A 17,500-nucleotide genomic window follows, 5' to 3' on the forward strand; every position below is an offset into this window, starting at 1 on the left:
CCAATCAGAAACAAGGATTCACCCTACAGCCAATCAGAAACAAGGATCAACGTCTGCTCGCTGCTCTCGTGTTGACCGAGCCGTGGCGCCCGGCGGCGGCCTGGACCTCGCCGGGCGCCACGGAGCCAGAATGTATCTCTGACGAGCAGCTGCCTCCTGTTTCCTTCATTTATTTGTATTAATTTCATCGTAAACAAAGAACTTTCTGCTCCCTGAGAGACGGTTTCTTTGAACTCGGATCTCCGCGTGATGGAGTTGAGCTCCATCGAGGTTCCATTGGTTCAGAAGGAACTCCTCGGTGGCGTTAGTCAGTGTTTCGAGTCTCTTTTTTCTTCTTCTGTGGTTTATGCAGCATGTTCACAACTTTTTTTTTTGTCCTCTAATTGGTTGAGTGTTCTTTTGTCCCGGTCTTTGTCCCGCCCTCACGGACTCTGCTGCTCCATGTTGTCAATCAAAGGGTCCTTCTTGGTAAACTGCAGGTGTCTGATGGACCTCCACACCCCAACGTAGCTGTCACTGAGCGACTGAGCGGGGGCGGCGTTCTCCCTGTGGAGGTGCTCCCTCTGCATCTCCAGCGCCTCCTTCTCCGTCATGACTCGGGAGTCCCCGCCCGCCCCTCCGGCTCCTGTCCACGCCTCTCCGTTCGCCGCCGCCTCCTTGGACACGCCCTCCGGCTCCGCGTGTCCCGGATCGGATCCGGCGCCGTCGGCGGGCGCGTCGCCGTTCAGAGCCGGTTTCTCTCCGTCCTTGCCGGCCTCCTCCAGGTCCTCGTACAGGCTCTTCCTCCTCGTCTCGAAGTACTTGACGATGCAGTAGGTGACGGAGCCGACGGTGTTGACCGCCACGCCGCCGATGAACAGCCGGGTCGGCGAGACGTCGCTGAACGCCAGCATGCCGACGGTGATGGTGGCGATGCTCTTCACCACGCCGACGAAGCTGGTGGTGACGGCGGAGTTGATGTAGGTGCAGTGCAGCGTGGTGAAGTTCATGGCGCAGCCGATGAAGATGCAGAAGACGAAGATGACCGTGATGTGGGGGTCCTGCCAGCCCTCGTACGACCACATGTTGATGGTGTCCATGGAAATGAGGGAGCACACGAGGAGCACCTTGGGGAGAGACCAGGAGGCAGACAAAGAGGGTCAAACAAACACAGGACCTTCACTCAGGTGACAGTTGTTAGTGTCCAGAGAAAAGAAGAGAAAGAGAAGAAAGATATGCAAGATAACAATAGAAGAGGTAGAAACACAAACAGAGAGAGAAGCAGAAAAACTGGTATGACGTAAAGAAATGGATGTATAGAAAGACAAAAAGAGAGAGAGAGATAAAGAGAGGATGAGAGAGGAAAAAAATTAGAGAAACAAAAACAGATTAACGGAGAAACAAGAGGAAAAAGAGAGGAACAAATGTAATTAAGACAAAAACAAAGAAACAAAGGTAATTAAGAGAAAGCGAGAGAGAAACTGGATCAAAGAGAAACCAGAGAGGTAAAACTTCACTACAAACTCTGGGAATCAAACCCCCGACCCTTCAGGGTCGCTGCCTAGCTCGACAGGCCTTACCGGGGAGGCCATGATGGCGATGGCGTACTGCGCCGTGAGCGGCCCGTACTCGCTGTCCAGACTGGTCTTCTGGATCAGGACCAGGTAGGAGGCGTGGATGATGACCGCCAGCACGCCGGTGACGTAGCCGAAGGGATCGCCGGTGAGATCGCCGGCACCTGGGGGAGCAAACGGAGAGTCCCTCTCTAAGTCTCTCTGATTCATTTGAAAACCAGAAGCATGTAGAATGGTCTCAAATACGAACACAGGACTTTCACTCAGGAGATCGCTGTTCAGGTCCTGAGTGAAGTCACAGTTGTTTAGCTCCTTTTGCTTCTTTGTAGTCTTTTTGAGTCGTCTGTTCTCGTTTTGCACCTCCTTGTTTATTGCTATATTTTATGGGTCGTCATCAGTTGTGTGTGTTTACTTTGAGGGCGTGTTGTGAGTCTGCCGTTCACTAATCCGTCCACGGTTCTCTTCATAATTTAACACCGAGCACCTTGTTCTCCATTTGATTGGTTCTCCTGCACCTCGGCTTCCTCGGTGATTAAAACAGGAGTAGAGAATAAGAGTGAAGGTGGGAAGAGAGATGATGAAAGGATTAAAAAATGGAGCGGGAGGAGGACAAGAGAGGAAGATGGAGAATTAATCCGTTTTTTAATCTTTACTCTAGTTTAATCAATGCCTATTTCAGGCTGGAAACTTCTATTCACACCAAAAATACAAAATGTGTCATTTTGAAATCTCTCACTAGCTTTATGTTTATAAAATACACTTCTCTGTACCCGGAATCTGTATTTAAAATCAGAATCCATATTGACCTTCATCATAACATGAATATCAAGACACCTTTTAAAATGAGATAATCCCATAAAAAGAACAAAACCATCAGTGAATAGTCTGCTGAAGTATCCTGATATATCTTCTTCTTCTGAGCCTTTGAGCTCCCTTAAAAACAAGTGACCGTCCTGCTGCCACGAGTACTCAAACGTGGATTAATCCAGAATAAATGTATTCTTAATTAATAAGTTCCTCCTGTTTGATTGAAATACTGCAGACCAGCTGATAGAGAGACACAGACAGGAAGTGTTGAGAGAGACGTTATTGGTTTGGTATATACATATAATATAGTCCCTACTGACCACCAGGGGGCGACTCCTCTGGTTGTATAGAAGTCTATGCTTCATGTGTTAAAGCTGCATTCTCTCTCCTCACCACCAGGGGGCGACTCCTCTGGTTGTATAGAAGTCTACGCTTCATGTGTTAAAGCTGCATTCTCTCTCCTGACCACCAGGGGGCGACTCCTCTGGTTGTATAGAAGTCTATGCTTCATGTGTTAAAGCTGCATTCTCTCTCCTGACCACCAGGGGGCGACTCCTCTGGTTGTATAGAAGTCTATGCTTCATGTGTTAAAGCTGCATTCTCTCTCTTGACCACCAGGGGGTACTCCTCTGGTTGTATAGAAGTCTATGCTTCATGTGTTAAAGCTGCATTCTCTCTCCTGACCACCAGGGGGCGACTCCTCTGAGTCAAGAAATGCTTTTCTTTCCCCAAAGCCTGAAAACTAGATTATCAGTGAGATTAACCCGAGAATGATGAATCAGTCCATTAGATTCATATTCTGCACATTTCACACTTCGTGTTTCGACCCCCCTCCTGCCACAGAAACACTCACAGGAAATGAATTATCTGGAGGGGATTTTTCTTTGTTTATGACTTCAGGATCATTAACGGTAATGGAAGAAGAACATGTGCTGATGGGAAACATGATTAAAGGATCTTTACAGGACCAGAAATCAATATTAAGGGTTAAACAGCTCATGAAGAAAATCTGTTTAACTAACATCTAGAGGAAAGAACTGGACACTGTTCAGGGTCAGATGATAGTTAACATTAAAACTTACGGTAGAAGTGAGCTCAGCAGAACACACCCAAATCTCTTCACCGAATACCTGCAATCAAGATGCCTTGTGGGTAATGTAGGCCCCAGGTGAGGACAAGGAAGAAGGGTGTGCCAGCTCTGGTTCTGTTGCATCAATGTCGATGTTTACTTTCACCAAACCGTTTATAAGAAGTCCAACAATGCGAAGATGAACCGGTGAAAATACATTCTCTATTTTAAAATAGCAAAAAGTGTGCATGATGTGAGAACGCTGCAGAATAATGTCACGTTTACCGGCCAGCGCGGCTCCCCCGGTGGTGATGATCACGGCGATGATCACGCCGACGGACGGCACGCCATTCCTCAGCACGCACACGCCGATGCTGAGCGTGAAGAGCGGCAGGCAGCGCTTGAACACGACGTACATGGGCAGGCTGAGGCCGCGCAGGGACCACAGCGTGAGCGTGGACTGCAGCGTGGAGAGGATGCACACCGGGCCGAACTCCTGCACAAAGACACACAACCAGGACGACACCGTGTGACCTCCTGGATGCTCAAACCCGTAACCCAACGCGGCTCTGTCCTCAAACCAAAGGTCTTCACTCTGAGATTTTATGATTTATATTGTGGAGATTCCCCCCCCCACAAATTGGTCATAAGTCCCCACAGAGATGGCCGGTCCCCACAATGTCCTTAACACACAACACACACACACACACGTTGATGGCTCTGTGAGGATATAACAGAGGCAATTCCTCTGGTTGTATAGAAGTCTATGCTTCATGTGTTAAAACTGCATTCTCTCTCCTGACCACCAGGGGGCAATTCCTCTGGTTGTATAGAAGTCTATGCTTCATGTGTTAAAGCTGCATTCTCTCTCCTGACCACCAGGGGGCGATTCCTCTGGTTGTATAGAAGTCTATGCTTCATGTGTTAAAGCTGCATTCTCTCTCCTGACCACCAGGGGGCGACTCCTCTGGTTGTATAGAAGTCTATACTTCATGTGTTAAAGCTGCATTCTCTCTCCTGACCACCAGGGGGCGACTCCTCTGGTTGTATAGAAGTCTATGCTTCATGTGTTAAAGCTGCATTCTCTCTCCTGACCACCAGGGGGCGACTCCTCTGGTTGTATAGAAGTCTATGCTTCATGTGTTAAAGCTGCATTCTCTCTCCTGACCACCAGGGGGCGACTCCTCTGGTTGTATAGAAGTCTATGCTTCATGTGTTTAAAGCTGTATTCTCTCTCCCTGACCACCAGGGGGCGACTCCTCTGGTTTTATAGAAGTATATGAGTCATGTGTTAAAGCTGCATTCTCTCTCCTGACCACCAGGGGGCGACTCCTCTGGTTGTATAGAAGTCTATGCGTCATGTGTTAAAGCTGCATTCTCTCTCCTGACCACCAGGGGGCGACTCCTCTGGTTGTATAGAAGTCTATGCTTCATGTGTTAAAGCTGCATTCTCTCTCCTGACCACCAGGGGGCGACTCCTCTGGTTGTATAGAAGTCTATGCTTCATGTGTTAAAGCTGCATTCTCTCTCCTGACCACCAGGGGGCGACTCCTCTGGTTGTATAGAAGTCTATATATAAATGACTCTACTTCTCTTGATGTATTCCCTCAGTAAACATTGTAAACATTAGTTTTTGGTCTCAATCTCTAGTTTCAAGTCTTCTTCAATACAGAATGATGTTCATTTAGTAAATTATGGTAATTTAGAGTCAAACAGACCATAAAGCAGGGGATGCTTTAGGGGCGGGGCTACAAAGTGATTGACAGGTTTATACCAGAGAGTATACAGTGTCTCTAAGTCCCTCCTCCTCAGTCCAGTTATGGCCACTTCCTGTTCACTGGTTGCAAAAAAAACAAGATAGCAACACAGAAATCGTGGACCTCAAGGCTTCATAACGTCCAAAAACAAACAGGTGACGTCACCATGACAACGTCCACTTCTTGTTTACAGTCAATGTCTGGATACAATTCCTAAATTAACTTGAATATCAGTCCAACCTCCATTTTTTGCCACTTCCTGTTATTGAACAAATTTTGATTAACAGGCCAATAAAGTTAATGAATCGTTAACTCAGTCAATCAATCAATCAATCGGTCAGTCAATCAGTCACTGTCAGTAGCAGGAACACAGTTTTACCAGTTTACACTGTAGATTTCTACTATATCGCACATTAAATATACATAATTCACATTCAAATTGATATTTTCTCCCTCCAATATCACAACATCCACCTTTACAGGTTGATGGAATAAGTAACGATTATTCCCTCTTTTAAGAAGTCCATTCTGTAGGATTTTGTAGTTATTGATAATCACTTCTGTATTTGTCAATACATATGTCTCTGTTCACGTGACCAGGTGCACGAGAAGCGGCCCGTGTACCTTGGAGAGCTGCAGGCTGAACGCCGGCACCTGGACCTTCCCGAGCCGCCGCAGGACCTCCAGGGTGAGCGCCGCGGTGCTGCTGGTCAGCAGCTGGATGAGCGTCAGGAAGTTGAAGTGATAATTACTGATGAGGAACTTCAGCAGGATGTTCAGGGAGCCGGAGAAGACGCCGTGCGCCACGGCCACGCCGATGCCCAAGAAGCGGCTCTTGAACACCTCCATGGCGGCTTCAGAGAGTCATGCAGGGCGCAGGAGGCGGTGGGTGCCGGAGGTCCGTGTGCGGGTCCCGGGGTCGAGAGGGGTAGTGTCGGGGATGAGAAGGGGGGGGGGGGGGGGGGGGGTCTTTTACGCACGGCCGCGACGCACGGAGAAACGAGGGGAATCCGCACGCAGGAGCGTTTAGGGAAGAAACATTGAAAAGTGAGATCAGGAGGAACGAGGAGCAGGAGGAGGTCCGGGGGAGGAGGACCAGAGGAGGTCCGGTGGAGGAGGACCAGAGGAGGTCCGGTGGAGGAGGACCAGAGGAGGTCCGGGAGTTCAAACCGCAGTTTTCAGCTTCATCTCGTAAAAAATAAAATTAGGAAGAAGAGGAGGAAGAGGAGCACCTGCAGCGTTGGAGAGTCGAAGCGCAGCAGATGTCCAGGAGGAGGAGGACCAGAGGAGGAGGAGGAGGAGGACCAGAGGAGGAGGAGGACCAGAGGAGGAGGAGGAGGACCAGAGGAGGAGGAGGAGGACCGGAGGAGGACCGTAGAGGGGAGCTCGTCCTCTGACAGCGCCGAGAGGAATATGACATTTTGCCGCAGCGCCTCTTGGCTGTGAACCGAGAGAAGGGGGGGGGGGGGGGGGGGGGGGGGGGCTCTATGGTTCTCTTTCAACCATAAACTCATCAACAACAACAAATAGAACAACAAGTGAAACAACATGTCATTTTAGTAACTTTAACCATCTAAGGTTAGAAACTCTGAAGACTTTCAACTTTAATCAAAAGATAAAACATGTTTACAAAGATGGTTTTATTCTTTTAATTACAATGAAAAAATGATATATATATATATATATATATATATATATATTATTGTCTCTCACTCTCTCTCACTCTCTTCTAGAAATCTAGTTAATTTAAAATCTGTTTTATTGGTGACGGATAAGAGGATTAATATTAAAATGATGAAAACAATGTCTTCAAAAACTCGTCACGCTGAAAACATGAAAAAAGATTTATATAATATATATTTTGGCATATTTGGACCTTTTCTTGTACTTTGTCAGTTTAAACCACAAGTGTGTTTTATTTCCTCCTCCTCCTCCTCTTCTTCCTCCTCCTTCTTCTTCTTCCTCTTCCTCCTCTTCTTCTTCCTCCTCCTCCTCCTCCTCCTCTTCCTCCATAACAGGCGTGAAAATGACTTGAACAATGTTTTAATTGAAACATTGTTCCCACGAGGGAAGAAGATCAGACTATTTTCTTTCTTCCTTCTTTCACACGTGAGGAGATGAAGATTGAAAACATCATTATGTGTTTATTAAAAATACTGTGGAAGAAGGGATTATGAAGAAGGGATGAACAAGAAGAATTGACGAAGAAGAGAAGAAGAAGGGATGAACAAGAAGACGAGATATAGAAGAAGAAGAAGAGACGAAGAAGAGAGGAAAGATAAAGAAGAAGAGAGGAGAAGAAGAAAAAGAGAAAAGAAGAAGAAGGAAACAAACACAGGAGAGGAAAAGAGAGGGAGGAAAGGAAAGAAGGGATAGGAAGCCGATTGAATTAAAAAGAGAGAAGGAAAGGGAAACAATGATGAAGGAAGGAAAGGAGGAGAAAACACAAAAGGAAAAGAGAGAAGAAAAGGGCAGAAAGGAAAAAGGGAGTAACAGAGGAGAAGAGGAGGAAACTGAAAAAGGATGAAAGAAAGAGAAAAAAGAGGGAAGATGAAGATTGTGAGCTGGAAGAGGAGGAAGAGGTGGAGGAGGAGGAAGAGGAAGAGGTGGAGGAGGAGGAGGAAGAAGAAGAAGAGGTGGAGGAGGAAGAGGTGGAGGAGGAGGAGGAAGAGGTGGAGGAGGAGGAGGAAGAAGAAGAAGAATAGGTGGAGGAGGAAGAGGTGGAGGAGGAGGAGGAGGAAGAGGAAGAATAGGTGGAGGAGGAAGAGGTGGAGGAGGACGAGGAGGAAGAGGTGGAGGAGGAGGAAGAAGAAGAAGAAGAATAGGTGGAGGAGGAAGAGGTGGAGGAGGAGGAAGAAGAAGAAGAGGAGGGAGCCGGGTTTTCCCTGCAGAGGAAACCTTCCTGCATCATCACCACGGAGCGCTGTGATTGGCTGCAGGGAAGACGAGTGGGGGAGCTCCAATACGACACACACACACACACACACACACACACACACACACACACACACACACACCACATCTCATACACATCATCTCCACCGATGGCATTTCACCGGTGAGATTAGTCACGGTCGACATTTTAAACATAATATCAGCGATAAAGAAAGAAGACAGAACAATAACACGGATGTTATGGATCACACTCAGCGTAAACATCCTCATTTACATCATTAATTCACAGTAAAGTCTTCATCCAGAAGCAATAAACATCTTTTTTAATCTTTCCGCAAAAGTCTGCTGTGTGTGTGTGTGTGTGTGTGTGTGTGTGTGTGTCTGTTTTGATCACTTCGTGGGGACTTATAACTGGGGACCTCCATCCCGGGGACCAGGCCACATGAACCGTTCAGATTAGGTTTAAAGTTATGGGTTATTACCAGGACAGAAATTAAGATGAATATCGTAAAATATGATGAGATTCTGTTTTTTTTCTTTTCCGTGCTTGTAAAAACGTTTGTGTGCGATAATTATAATAATAATTAGTAACCATAACTCCAACGTACATTATCAATCAATCACACACACACACACACACACACACACACACACACACACACACACACACACACACACACACACACACACACACACACACACACACACACACACACACACACACACACACACACACACACACACACACACTCCAGAGGATGCTCTTTGCTCTTCGAGGAGGGGTGGACAGAATAATAGAAACACCTCCAACCCGTGCGTTTCCTTTTTGAGGCTTCATTCTATATGAATAAAAATGATGTGACTTAATAGATATTAAAAGATATTGAAATAATACGCTGTGTTTCTGTTGATAATATCGACATTTGCATCTTTATTGAAGGCACATCTCATACACATCATCTCCACCGATGGCATTTCACCGGTGAGATTAGTCACGGTCGACATTTTAAACATAATATCAGCGATAAAGAAAGAAGACAGAACAATAACACGGATGTTATGGATCACACTCAGCGTAAAACATCCTCATTTACATCATTAATTCACAGTAAAGTCTTCATCCAGAAGCAATAAAACATCTTTTTTAATCTTTCCGCAAAAGTCTGCTGTGTGTGTGTGTGTGTGTGTGTGTGTGTGTGTGTCTGTTTTGATCACTTCGTGGGGACTTATAACTGGGGACCTCCATCCGGGGACCAGGCCACATGAACCGTTCAGATTAGGTTTAAAGTTATGGGTTATTACCAGGACAGAAATTAAGATGAATATCGTAAAATATGATGAGATTCTGTTTTTTTTCTTTTCCGTGCTTGTAAAAACGTTTGTGTGCGATAATTATAATAATAATTAGTAACCATAACTCCAACGTACATTATCAATCAATCACCTGCCGAGCTGAATCAATTCCGTTACCAGACGACATTGAATGCAGAAGTGTGAACGCTCTTCTCTCAATTATAGTTATTAATGGATTCAAGAAAATGTGTGTGTGTGTCTACGGGGCTGTATTGTGTGACCCAACAGACAGACAGGCCGGTGTGTAGATCTTCACCGTCTCATCCCAGGAACAGTCCACCACCTGCAACACACACACACACACACACACACACACACACACACACACACACACACACACACACACACACACACACACACACACACACACACACACACACACACACACACACACACACACACACACACACACACACACTGCATGGGTCAAAGCTAGAAAGTTGGTCATCTTCTTCAAAAACATTTGTTAACATTATATTTACATTAATAATAATATAATATAAAAAATCAATAAATCAAGATCCTCTGATTAAAAACAAATATATATATATATATATACACATACATATATATATACACACACACATATATATATATATATATATATATATATATACACATATATATATATATATATATATATACACACACATATACACATACATATATATATATACACATAGATATATATATATATATACACATAGATATATATATATATATATACACATATATATATATATATATCTATATATATATATATATATATATATATATCTATATATCTATATATATATATCTATAGATATATATATATATATAGATAGTATAGCCGTCGCCATCTTTTCTTTTTTTTTTTCTTATCGCGCCCCCGACAACATTAAAGTGCTTTTTAAGTCCGTTCCATTCTCAGCGTACAGTTCATATTTGATGAGGAGTTTATGAAATAATGAAAGTAAAGCGTCTCAAGCCGAGGCTTCAACCAACGGCTTTTGTCACCACTTCAAAAGAAATGACTCTTTTATTGTTGAAGACGACTGGAGTCGACGTCCTCTGCTCCAGATGAAATGACCTGGACCTCCAGGAGATGTGGGGCTGCAGGTGAAGAGCCTCCCCTGGTCACATCAAAGCCCACATGAGGCGTTATTATCCGCTCTGAAGACCACGATCTGCTATGTGCTTTCCCTTTAAAGCTTTTGTTCATTGTTCCCTCGTTCTCGCTCAGGAGAGGACTTCCTGTGTGTAATCCATCTCTTTCATCCGCCACTAACGCGCACTTCCTGTTTCCAGGCAAAAAGACGCACGTTGACTCCTTTAATCATGGGTTGTTTTTTTCTTGTGGAAGCCGATTATCGAACTTCTTTTCAGAAACGACTCGACTGCAACGATCGGTACGATTTCTGTGTTTGACGTCAGTCGGCGTCCACGAAGCGTTTTCATGTCCACGTTGTGGGAAGAGAACATTGAGTCCATATGTTCCAGCTCGTTGCTTCATTTGGATGTTTTTACCTGGAATTGCTGAACGTAATGGTTCCCCACAGCCATTAGTACACAGACATCATACGATATATTTATTTATGCTCCAACTGAAACAAAACAATTCAAAACCTCACATTTCATTGACAGAAATTGTCATGACAAATATTCTGCAACAAAACCAACGGAACGTTGATGAGACAACACTGAAAGTTAACTTAATAAATAAAAGGTTATTTTCCGTCATTTTTATAAAAGAAGAAATTATGGATTTATTGATAATATACTTTGCAGAAGAATCAGACGTGGCTATCACCTGAATACCATTCCTCTGTGAGGACGTGGCTATCACCTGAATACCATCCCTCTATGAGGGCGTGGCTATCACCTGAATACCATCCCTCTGAAGGGACGTGGCTATCACCTGAATACCATCCCTCTGTGAGGGCGTGGCTATCACCTGAATACCATCCCTCTATGAGGGCGTGGCTATCACCTGAATACCATCCCTCTATGAGGACGTGGCTATCACCCGAATACCATCCCTCTGTGAGGACGTGGCTATCACCTGAATACCATTCCTCTGTGAGGGCGTGGCTATCATCTGAATACCATTCCTCTGTGAGGACGTGGCTATCATCTGAATACCATCCCTCTGTGAGGACGTGGCTATCATCTGAATACCATTCCTCTGTGAGGACGTGGCTATCACCTGAATACCATCCCTCTGTGAGGACGTGGCTATCACCTGAATACCATTCCTCTGTGAGGACGTGGCTATCACCTGAATACCATCCCTCTGTGAGGACGTGGCTATCACCTGAATACCATCCCTCTGTGAGGACGTGGCTATCACCTGAATACCATCCCTCTGTGAGGACGTGGCTATCATCTGAATACCATCCCTCTGTGAGGACGTGGCTATCACCTGAATACCATCCCTCTGTGAGGACGTGGCTATCACCTGAATACCATCCCTCTGAAGGGACGTGGCTATCACCTGAATACCATCCCTCTGTGAGGACGTGGCTATCACCTGAATACCATCCCTCTGTGAGGACGTGGCTATCACCTGAATACTGGGGTGAACTTTTCCTCAGGGGAGCATGAATGTATGAACCAAAAGTCTGGAATATAAAGCGACTGATATTAACATGTTCATCTTCAGATTGTCATGTTTGGTCTGCACACACACACCATCATTACGGTGTCCCCCCCCCCACCCGGCCTCCATCCTGCTAGCTGATGGAGATCTTCAAGTCAACGACGGCATGAGTAAGCAAAGCAGCTCCGCGAGTCAGCGGAGGAGAGGAATGCCCTTCTTTAATTAACTTTAACAGCCGGCCGTAATGGAAAGGCACACACACACACGGACACACACGGACACACACGCACACGGACACACACACACACTCAGCGGCCAAGACTGCAGCAAAGCAGAAATAAAATAGCAAAGAGGAGGAGGAGGAAGAGGAGGAAGAGGAGGAGGAAGAGGAAGAGGAGGGATATAAAAGCGAAACAAAGTTCAAAGTCTGGCTAATATTCAACTTCTTCAATGGCTTTTTAAACTTCAAAAAGGAGGACAAATAATTAAAACAGGAATAAGCTTGTGTGCGTTGTGTCCGCCGGGGGAACAATGCACGAGTTATTAAATGTCATGGTGACGGTCCTTTGAGTGACAGCTCACACTTCCCCGCTGACATCACAACCCAGACGGCTGCATTTAAAGGGACAGCTGCTGCTCAGCACGAGGCAGCGTCCGGCGCTGGAGACAAGAAGAGTTTCAGGTCACGACCGACGACAGAAATCAAAGAAAGAAATCTGATTCATGTGCGATAATTGAATCAAATTATAAATTAATTCAAAAGGGAAGTGAGAAAGTATTGAGAGCCGAATAACAAAGTTATACTTTACATCACGCCATAAATACCACAACTGTACACAAGAACTGCAGTAGTACTGAACCACAGATACTATCATGTGTGTACATATACCTGCAATGTGCACATTGCTGTTGCACTTATACCTTTGTTTCTATAGAATAACCTACAGACCGGTGAACGGTTGTCGTCCTGCATTCCTATATGATGAATGGCCTCATCGTGTCACTCACACACACACATATACATGCAAGACCTTAGCATTGAGTGTGTGTGCGTGTGCGTATGTGTGTGTGTCTGTGTGGTTTGGCCAGTAGTGCCGTGAGGAAGGTGATCCATCAGACACATGTGGCTACACCTGGATGAGACCAGAGACCACACTAGTGAGGGAGTGTCTGTGTGTGTGTGTGTGTGTGTGTGAGTGAGTGAGAGAAATAGAGAAATAGAGAAAGAGGTGATGAGGACACGGAGGTGGTGAGAAAAAAAAACAGCAAAGAGGAGTTCACAGATAATGAACAGAGCTACGTGAAGTATGAACCCATACGCTGATGATACGTTGGTGTGTTTCATGAAACTAAACAGTGTAAAACAGCGTAACGGAGAACAACGTAGAACAGCGTAACGTAGAACAGCGTAACGTAGAACAGCGTAACGTAGAACAGCGTAATGGAGAACAACGGAGAACAACAGAGAACAACGGAAAACAGCGTAACGGAAAACAGCGTAACGGAGTACAGCGTAATGGAAAACAGCGTAACGGAGAACAGCGTAACGGAGAACAGCGTAACGGAGTACAGCGTAACGGAGTACAGCGTAACGGAGTACAGCGTAACGGAGTACAGCGTAACGGAGTAAAGCGTAACGGAGAACAGCGTAACGGAGTACAGCGTAACGGAGTACAGCGTAACGGAGTACAGCGTAACGGAGTACAGCGCAACGGAGTACAGCGCAACGGAGTACAGCGCAACGGAGTACAGCGTAACGGAGAACAACAGAGAACAACGTAGAACAGCGTAACGTAGAACAGCGTAACGGAGAACAACAGAGAACAATGGAGAACAGCGTAACGGAGTACAGCGTAACGGAGAACAACAGAGAACAACGTAGAACAGCGTAACGGAGTACAGCGTAACGGAGAACAACAGAGAACAATGGAGAACAGCGTAACGGAGTACAGCGTAACGGAGTACAGCGTAACGGAGTACAGCGTAACGGAGTACAGCGTAACGGAGAACAACAGAGAACAACGTAGAACAGCATAACGTAGAACAGCATAACGTAGAACAGCATAACGTAGAACAGCGTAACGGAGTACAGCGTAACGGAGTACAGCGCAACGGAGTACAGCGTAACGGAGTACAGCGTAACGGAGAACAACAGAGAACAACGTAGAACAGCGTAACGGAGTACAGCGTAACGGAGTACAGCGTAACGGAGTACAGCGTAACGGAGTACAGCGCAACGGAGTACAGCGTAACAGAGAACAACAGAGAACAACGTAGAACAGCATAACGTAGAACAGCATAACGTAGAACAGCGTAACGGAGTACAGCGTAACGGAGTACAGCGCAACGGAGTACAGCGCAACGGAGTACAGCGCAACGGAGTACAGCGCAACGGAGTACAGCGTAACGGAGAACAACAGAGAACAACGTAGAACAGCATAACGTAGAACAGCGTAACGGAGTACAGCGTAACGGAGTACAGCGCAACGGAGTACAGCGCAACGGAGTACAGCGCAACGGAGTACAGCGCAACGGAGTACAGCGTAACGGAGTACAGCGTAACGGAGTACAGCGTAACGGAGAACAACAGAGAACAATGGAGAACAGCGTAACGGAGAACAACGTAACGGAGAACAGCGTAACGGAGAACAGCGTAACGGAGAACAGCGTAACGGAGTACAGCGTAAAACAGAGTACAGCGTAACAGAGTATAGCGTAATAGAGTACAGTGTAAAGGAGAACAACGGAGAACAGCGTAACGGAGAACAGCGTAACGGAGAACAGCGTAACGGAGAACAGCGTAACGGAGAACAGCGTAACGGAGTACAGCGTAACGGAGTACAGCGTAACAGAGTGCAGCGTAAAAGGAGAACAGCGTAAAGGAGAACAGCGTAATGAGAACAGCGTAATGAGAACAGCGTAACGGAGTACAGCGTAACAGAGTGCAGCGTAAAAGGAGAACAGCGTAATGAGAACAGCGTAACCAGAACAGCGTAACCAGAACAGCGTAACGAGAACAGCGTAACGAGAACAGCGTAACGAGAACAGCGTAACGAGAACAGCGTAACGAGAACAGCGTAACGAGAACAGCGTAACAGAGAACAGCGTAATGTTCTTATAGAACATTATCTAAGGAGCTGTCTCCTGGATGAAAGTCAGTGCTTGTAAACCTGATAGAAACAGAGAGAAGGAGAGAAGGAAAAGGAGAGGAGAGAAGGAAAAGGAGAGAAGGAGAGAAGGAGGGAAGGAGGGAAGGAGGGAAGGAGAAGGAGCGAAGGAGAGAAGGAGAAGGAGAGAAGGAAAAGGAGAGGAGAGAAGGAAAAGGAGAGAAGGAGAGAAGGAGGGAAGGAGAAGGAGCGAAGGAGAAGGAGAGAAGGAAAAGGAGAGAAGGAGAGAAGGAGCCAAAGCAGAAACACTGAAAACAGAGTGGTGGTGTGTGATGTCAGCACAAGAGCTCTTAACACTTCCACATTTACAGGCTGCTCCTCTCTAATGACATGTCTGATAATGGCACCACGAACAATACAGCTCATTACTGTTGTTGCCTCTTCCACACACACACACACACACACACACACACACACACACACACACACTGTGAAACACTGACAACGAGGACAATACAGCTCATTACTGAATCTCTGCTGGAGACATAAACTCGTACGAACGCCGTCTGACAGAAGGAAAAAAGGGGGAACTCGTTTGGGGTGTTTACCGTGACGCGAGGCGTCGCCACGTACGCACTTCCACCGCGCCGTTATCTGTGCATGCCCTGGAAGAGTCCTGACTCTGATTTTCCAGCCAGCTATTTTTAGTTCTGTGTGAAAGCGCTTGATAACAGCAAAACAATATTCCATATTTCTGATATTGTGAACAAATCCTGTGAAAAGACCAAAACCAACAATGTGTTTGTCCGTCTGTCAATACTTTTGAGCCTATTGGTTCCCACTGAAGACGTCACGCTGTATAAACACAAATACAGTAAATACTTCCATTTGTTGGGGATGAATCCACGTTTGCTGCTCTTGGTATTTGGGATCAGAACAAACGACAGTGTGTTGATGGCCATCACCAAATCACCAAAATTATTCAGCTTCAGCATCACAAACACGTTTCCTACATTTCTTGAGGACTGAAGTTGCAGTGATTTATTTAGTAAAAAGGTCAAACGCGTTAAAGAAAGTATTCTAATGCTGCATAGAAGCCCGGAGCCTAAAGTGTAGAGGATCCATGAGCCGACAGATGGTCCGCTTGGGTCCAGAGACAAACGTCTTGCCAACGAGTCAAAAGGAAACACCATCAAGACAACATTTCCTGTTGGTCTTTATATGGCATTTTCACAAAATGTGTTCTGGATATTCACAACATTATGGCTAGAATATCATTTGAATGTGGTTGTTTGTCCCATTTAAAAGGTTGGACTCACATCTGGGGTGTTGGGAGTCTCAGGGGAAGTGAATCCGACAGCTACCCCGAAGGTAAGGAATCCATCTCACAACTAATGGGCTGAAACATGCAGCGCTGCTCTCGCTCGATTCGGGGATGTGGTCAAAATAAAACTACAGAACACTGAGAAAGCCCGGAGGCATTCTGGAGAAGTTCAGCTCAACTTTCCCTTTCACCACATTGAGTTCAAGAGACGCGATCCGAGCAAAGTGCAAACAGCCGGAGCTCCGTTGTTCCTCACAACGCCTCCCCAGTGAGGTCGCTGTCACCATTTCTCAGGCCGCTGACTTCCAGCTGATCATTTCCACCACGTCTCCCTCTAAGAAGCGCGGGAGACGCCTCCTGTCCAAAATCAGCCGGAAAGCTGAATTAGACTCGAGCGGCCTTTTCAGTTCCACCCGACACGTTGGACCCCACGGTTCCCCGACAGCTCTGGTCCTGTGGCCGAGACTCGGCCCGAGTCATTGATGGATGGCCCCGTTTCAATGTGGACACAGTGGCAGTACCGTGGTTGTCCACTAGGAGACATTGGCTCACTGCCAATTGGCCCAGTCATGAGCTGACTCTTAATAGACCCACAATGCCTCCAAAGGAAAACCACCCCAACAGGTTCATTTAAATGTAAATGTCCTGGACACTGGCCTGAGAATATTGTAGTGAGGTGTGTTTGTCTTGGGCTTTTATTGTGAAAGGTAAGAATAGACGGAGTGGATCTGGTCTGCGCTGCTTATGTCAGAAAAACAGATTTGTAAACTGCGTAATATTCGGTGTGAAAGTATCCATGAAAAAGATATATTGACGCTCAATTAATGGCTTGAAAAGTCATCCGAGATGTGATGATTTATAGAGTGAGCAGAGACCTTGAAATTATAAACTTATGTCCATGTTTTTATTAAATGAACATTAATCATCCAGTGAATCAAGAGCCTTTCTTTTCAGGTTCCCAGTAGAACAATCATCTTCCCATCAGGTGTGTGTGTGTGTGCGTGTGTGTGTGTGTGTGTGTTACCTGGTTGGGGATGTGCAGGTTAAAGTCGAG

The 17,500-nt window shown here is 45.8% G+C and overlaps 2 protein-coding genes across 4 annotated transcripts in view; both read right to left on the minus strand.

The window, feature by feature from the left end:
- Positions 1–422: 422 nt before the first annotated feature.
- LOC117727132 (solute carrier family 35 member D3) lies at positions 423–6,035 on the minus strand. Its single transcript, XM_034527224.1, has 4 exons — positions 5,811–6,035; positions 3,715–3,925; positions 1,560–1,717; positions 423–1,106 (listed from the first exon to the last, which is right to left on the minus strand). The coding sequence occupies exons 1-4, from the start codon at positions 6,033–6,035 to the stop codon at positions 423–425; spliced, it is 1,278 nt and encodes a 425-aa protein (XP_034383115.1).
- Positions 6,036–8,982: 2,947 nt separating this feature from the next.
- pex7 (peroxisomal biogenesis factor 7) overlaps positions 8,983–17,500 on the minus strand; it is a 47,581-nt gene continuing 39,063 nt past the window's right edge. For all 3 annotated transcript variants that reach the window (XM_034527236.1, XM_034527237.1, XM_034527238.1), the window contains exons 10-11: positions 17,471–17,500; positions 8,983–9,717 (exon numbers count right to left, since the gene is read on the minus strand). The exon at positions 17,471–17,500 is cut by the window's right edge and continues 70 nt beyond it. In XM_034527236.1, the coding sequence (XP_034383127.1) occupies positions 9,634–9,717; positions 17,471–17,500 (114 nt within the window). In that variant the 3' untranslated portion in view covers positions 8,983–9,633. The remainder of the gene's footprint in view (positions 9,718–17,470) is intronic.

The sequence above is a fragment of the Cyclopterus lumpus genome, chromosome 24 (assembly GCF_009769545.1).
Source record: "Cyclopterus lumpus isolate fCycLum1 chromosome 24, fCycLum1.pri, whole genome shotgun sequence".
In the NCBI taxonomy this organism is placed as follows: Eukaryota; Metazoa; Chordata; class Actinopteri; order Perciformes; family Cyclopteridae; genus Cyclopterus; species Cyclopterus lumpus.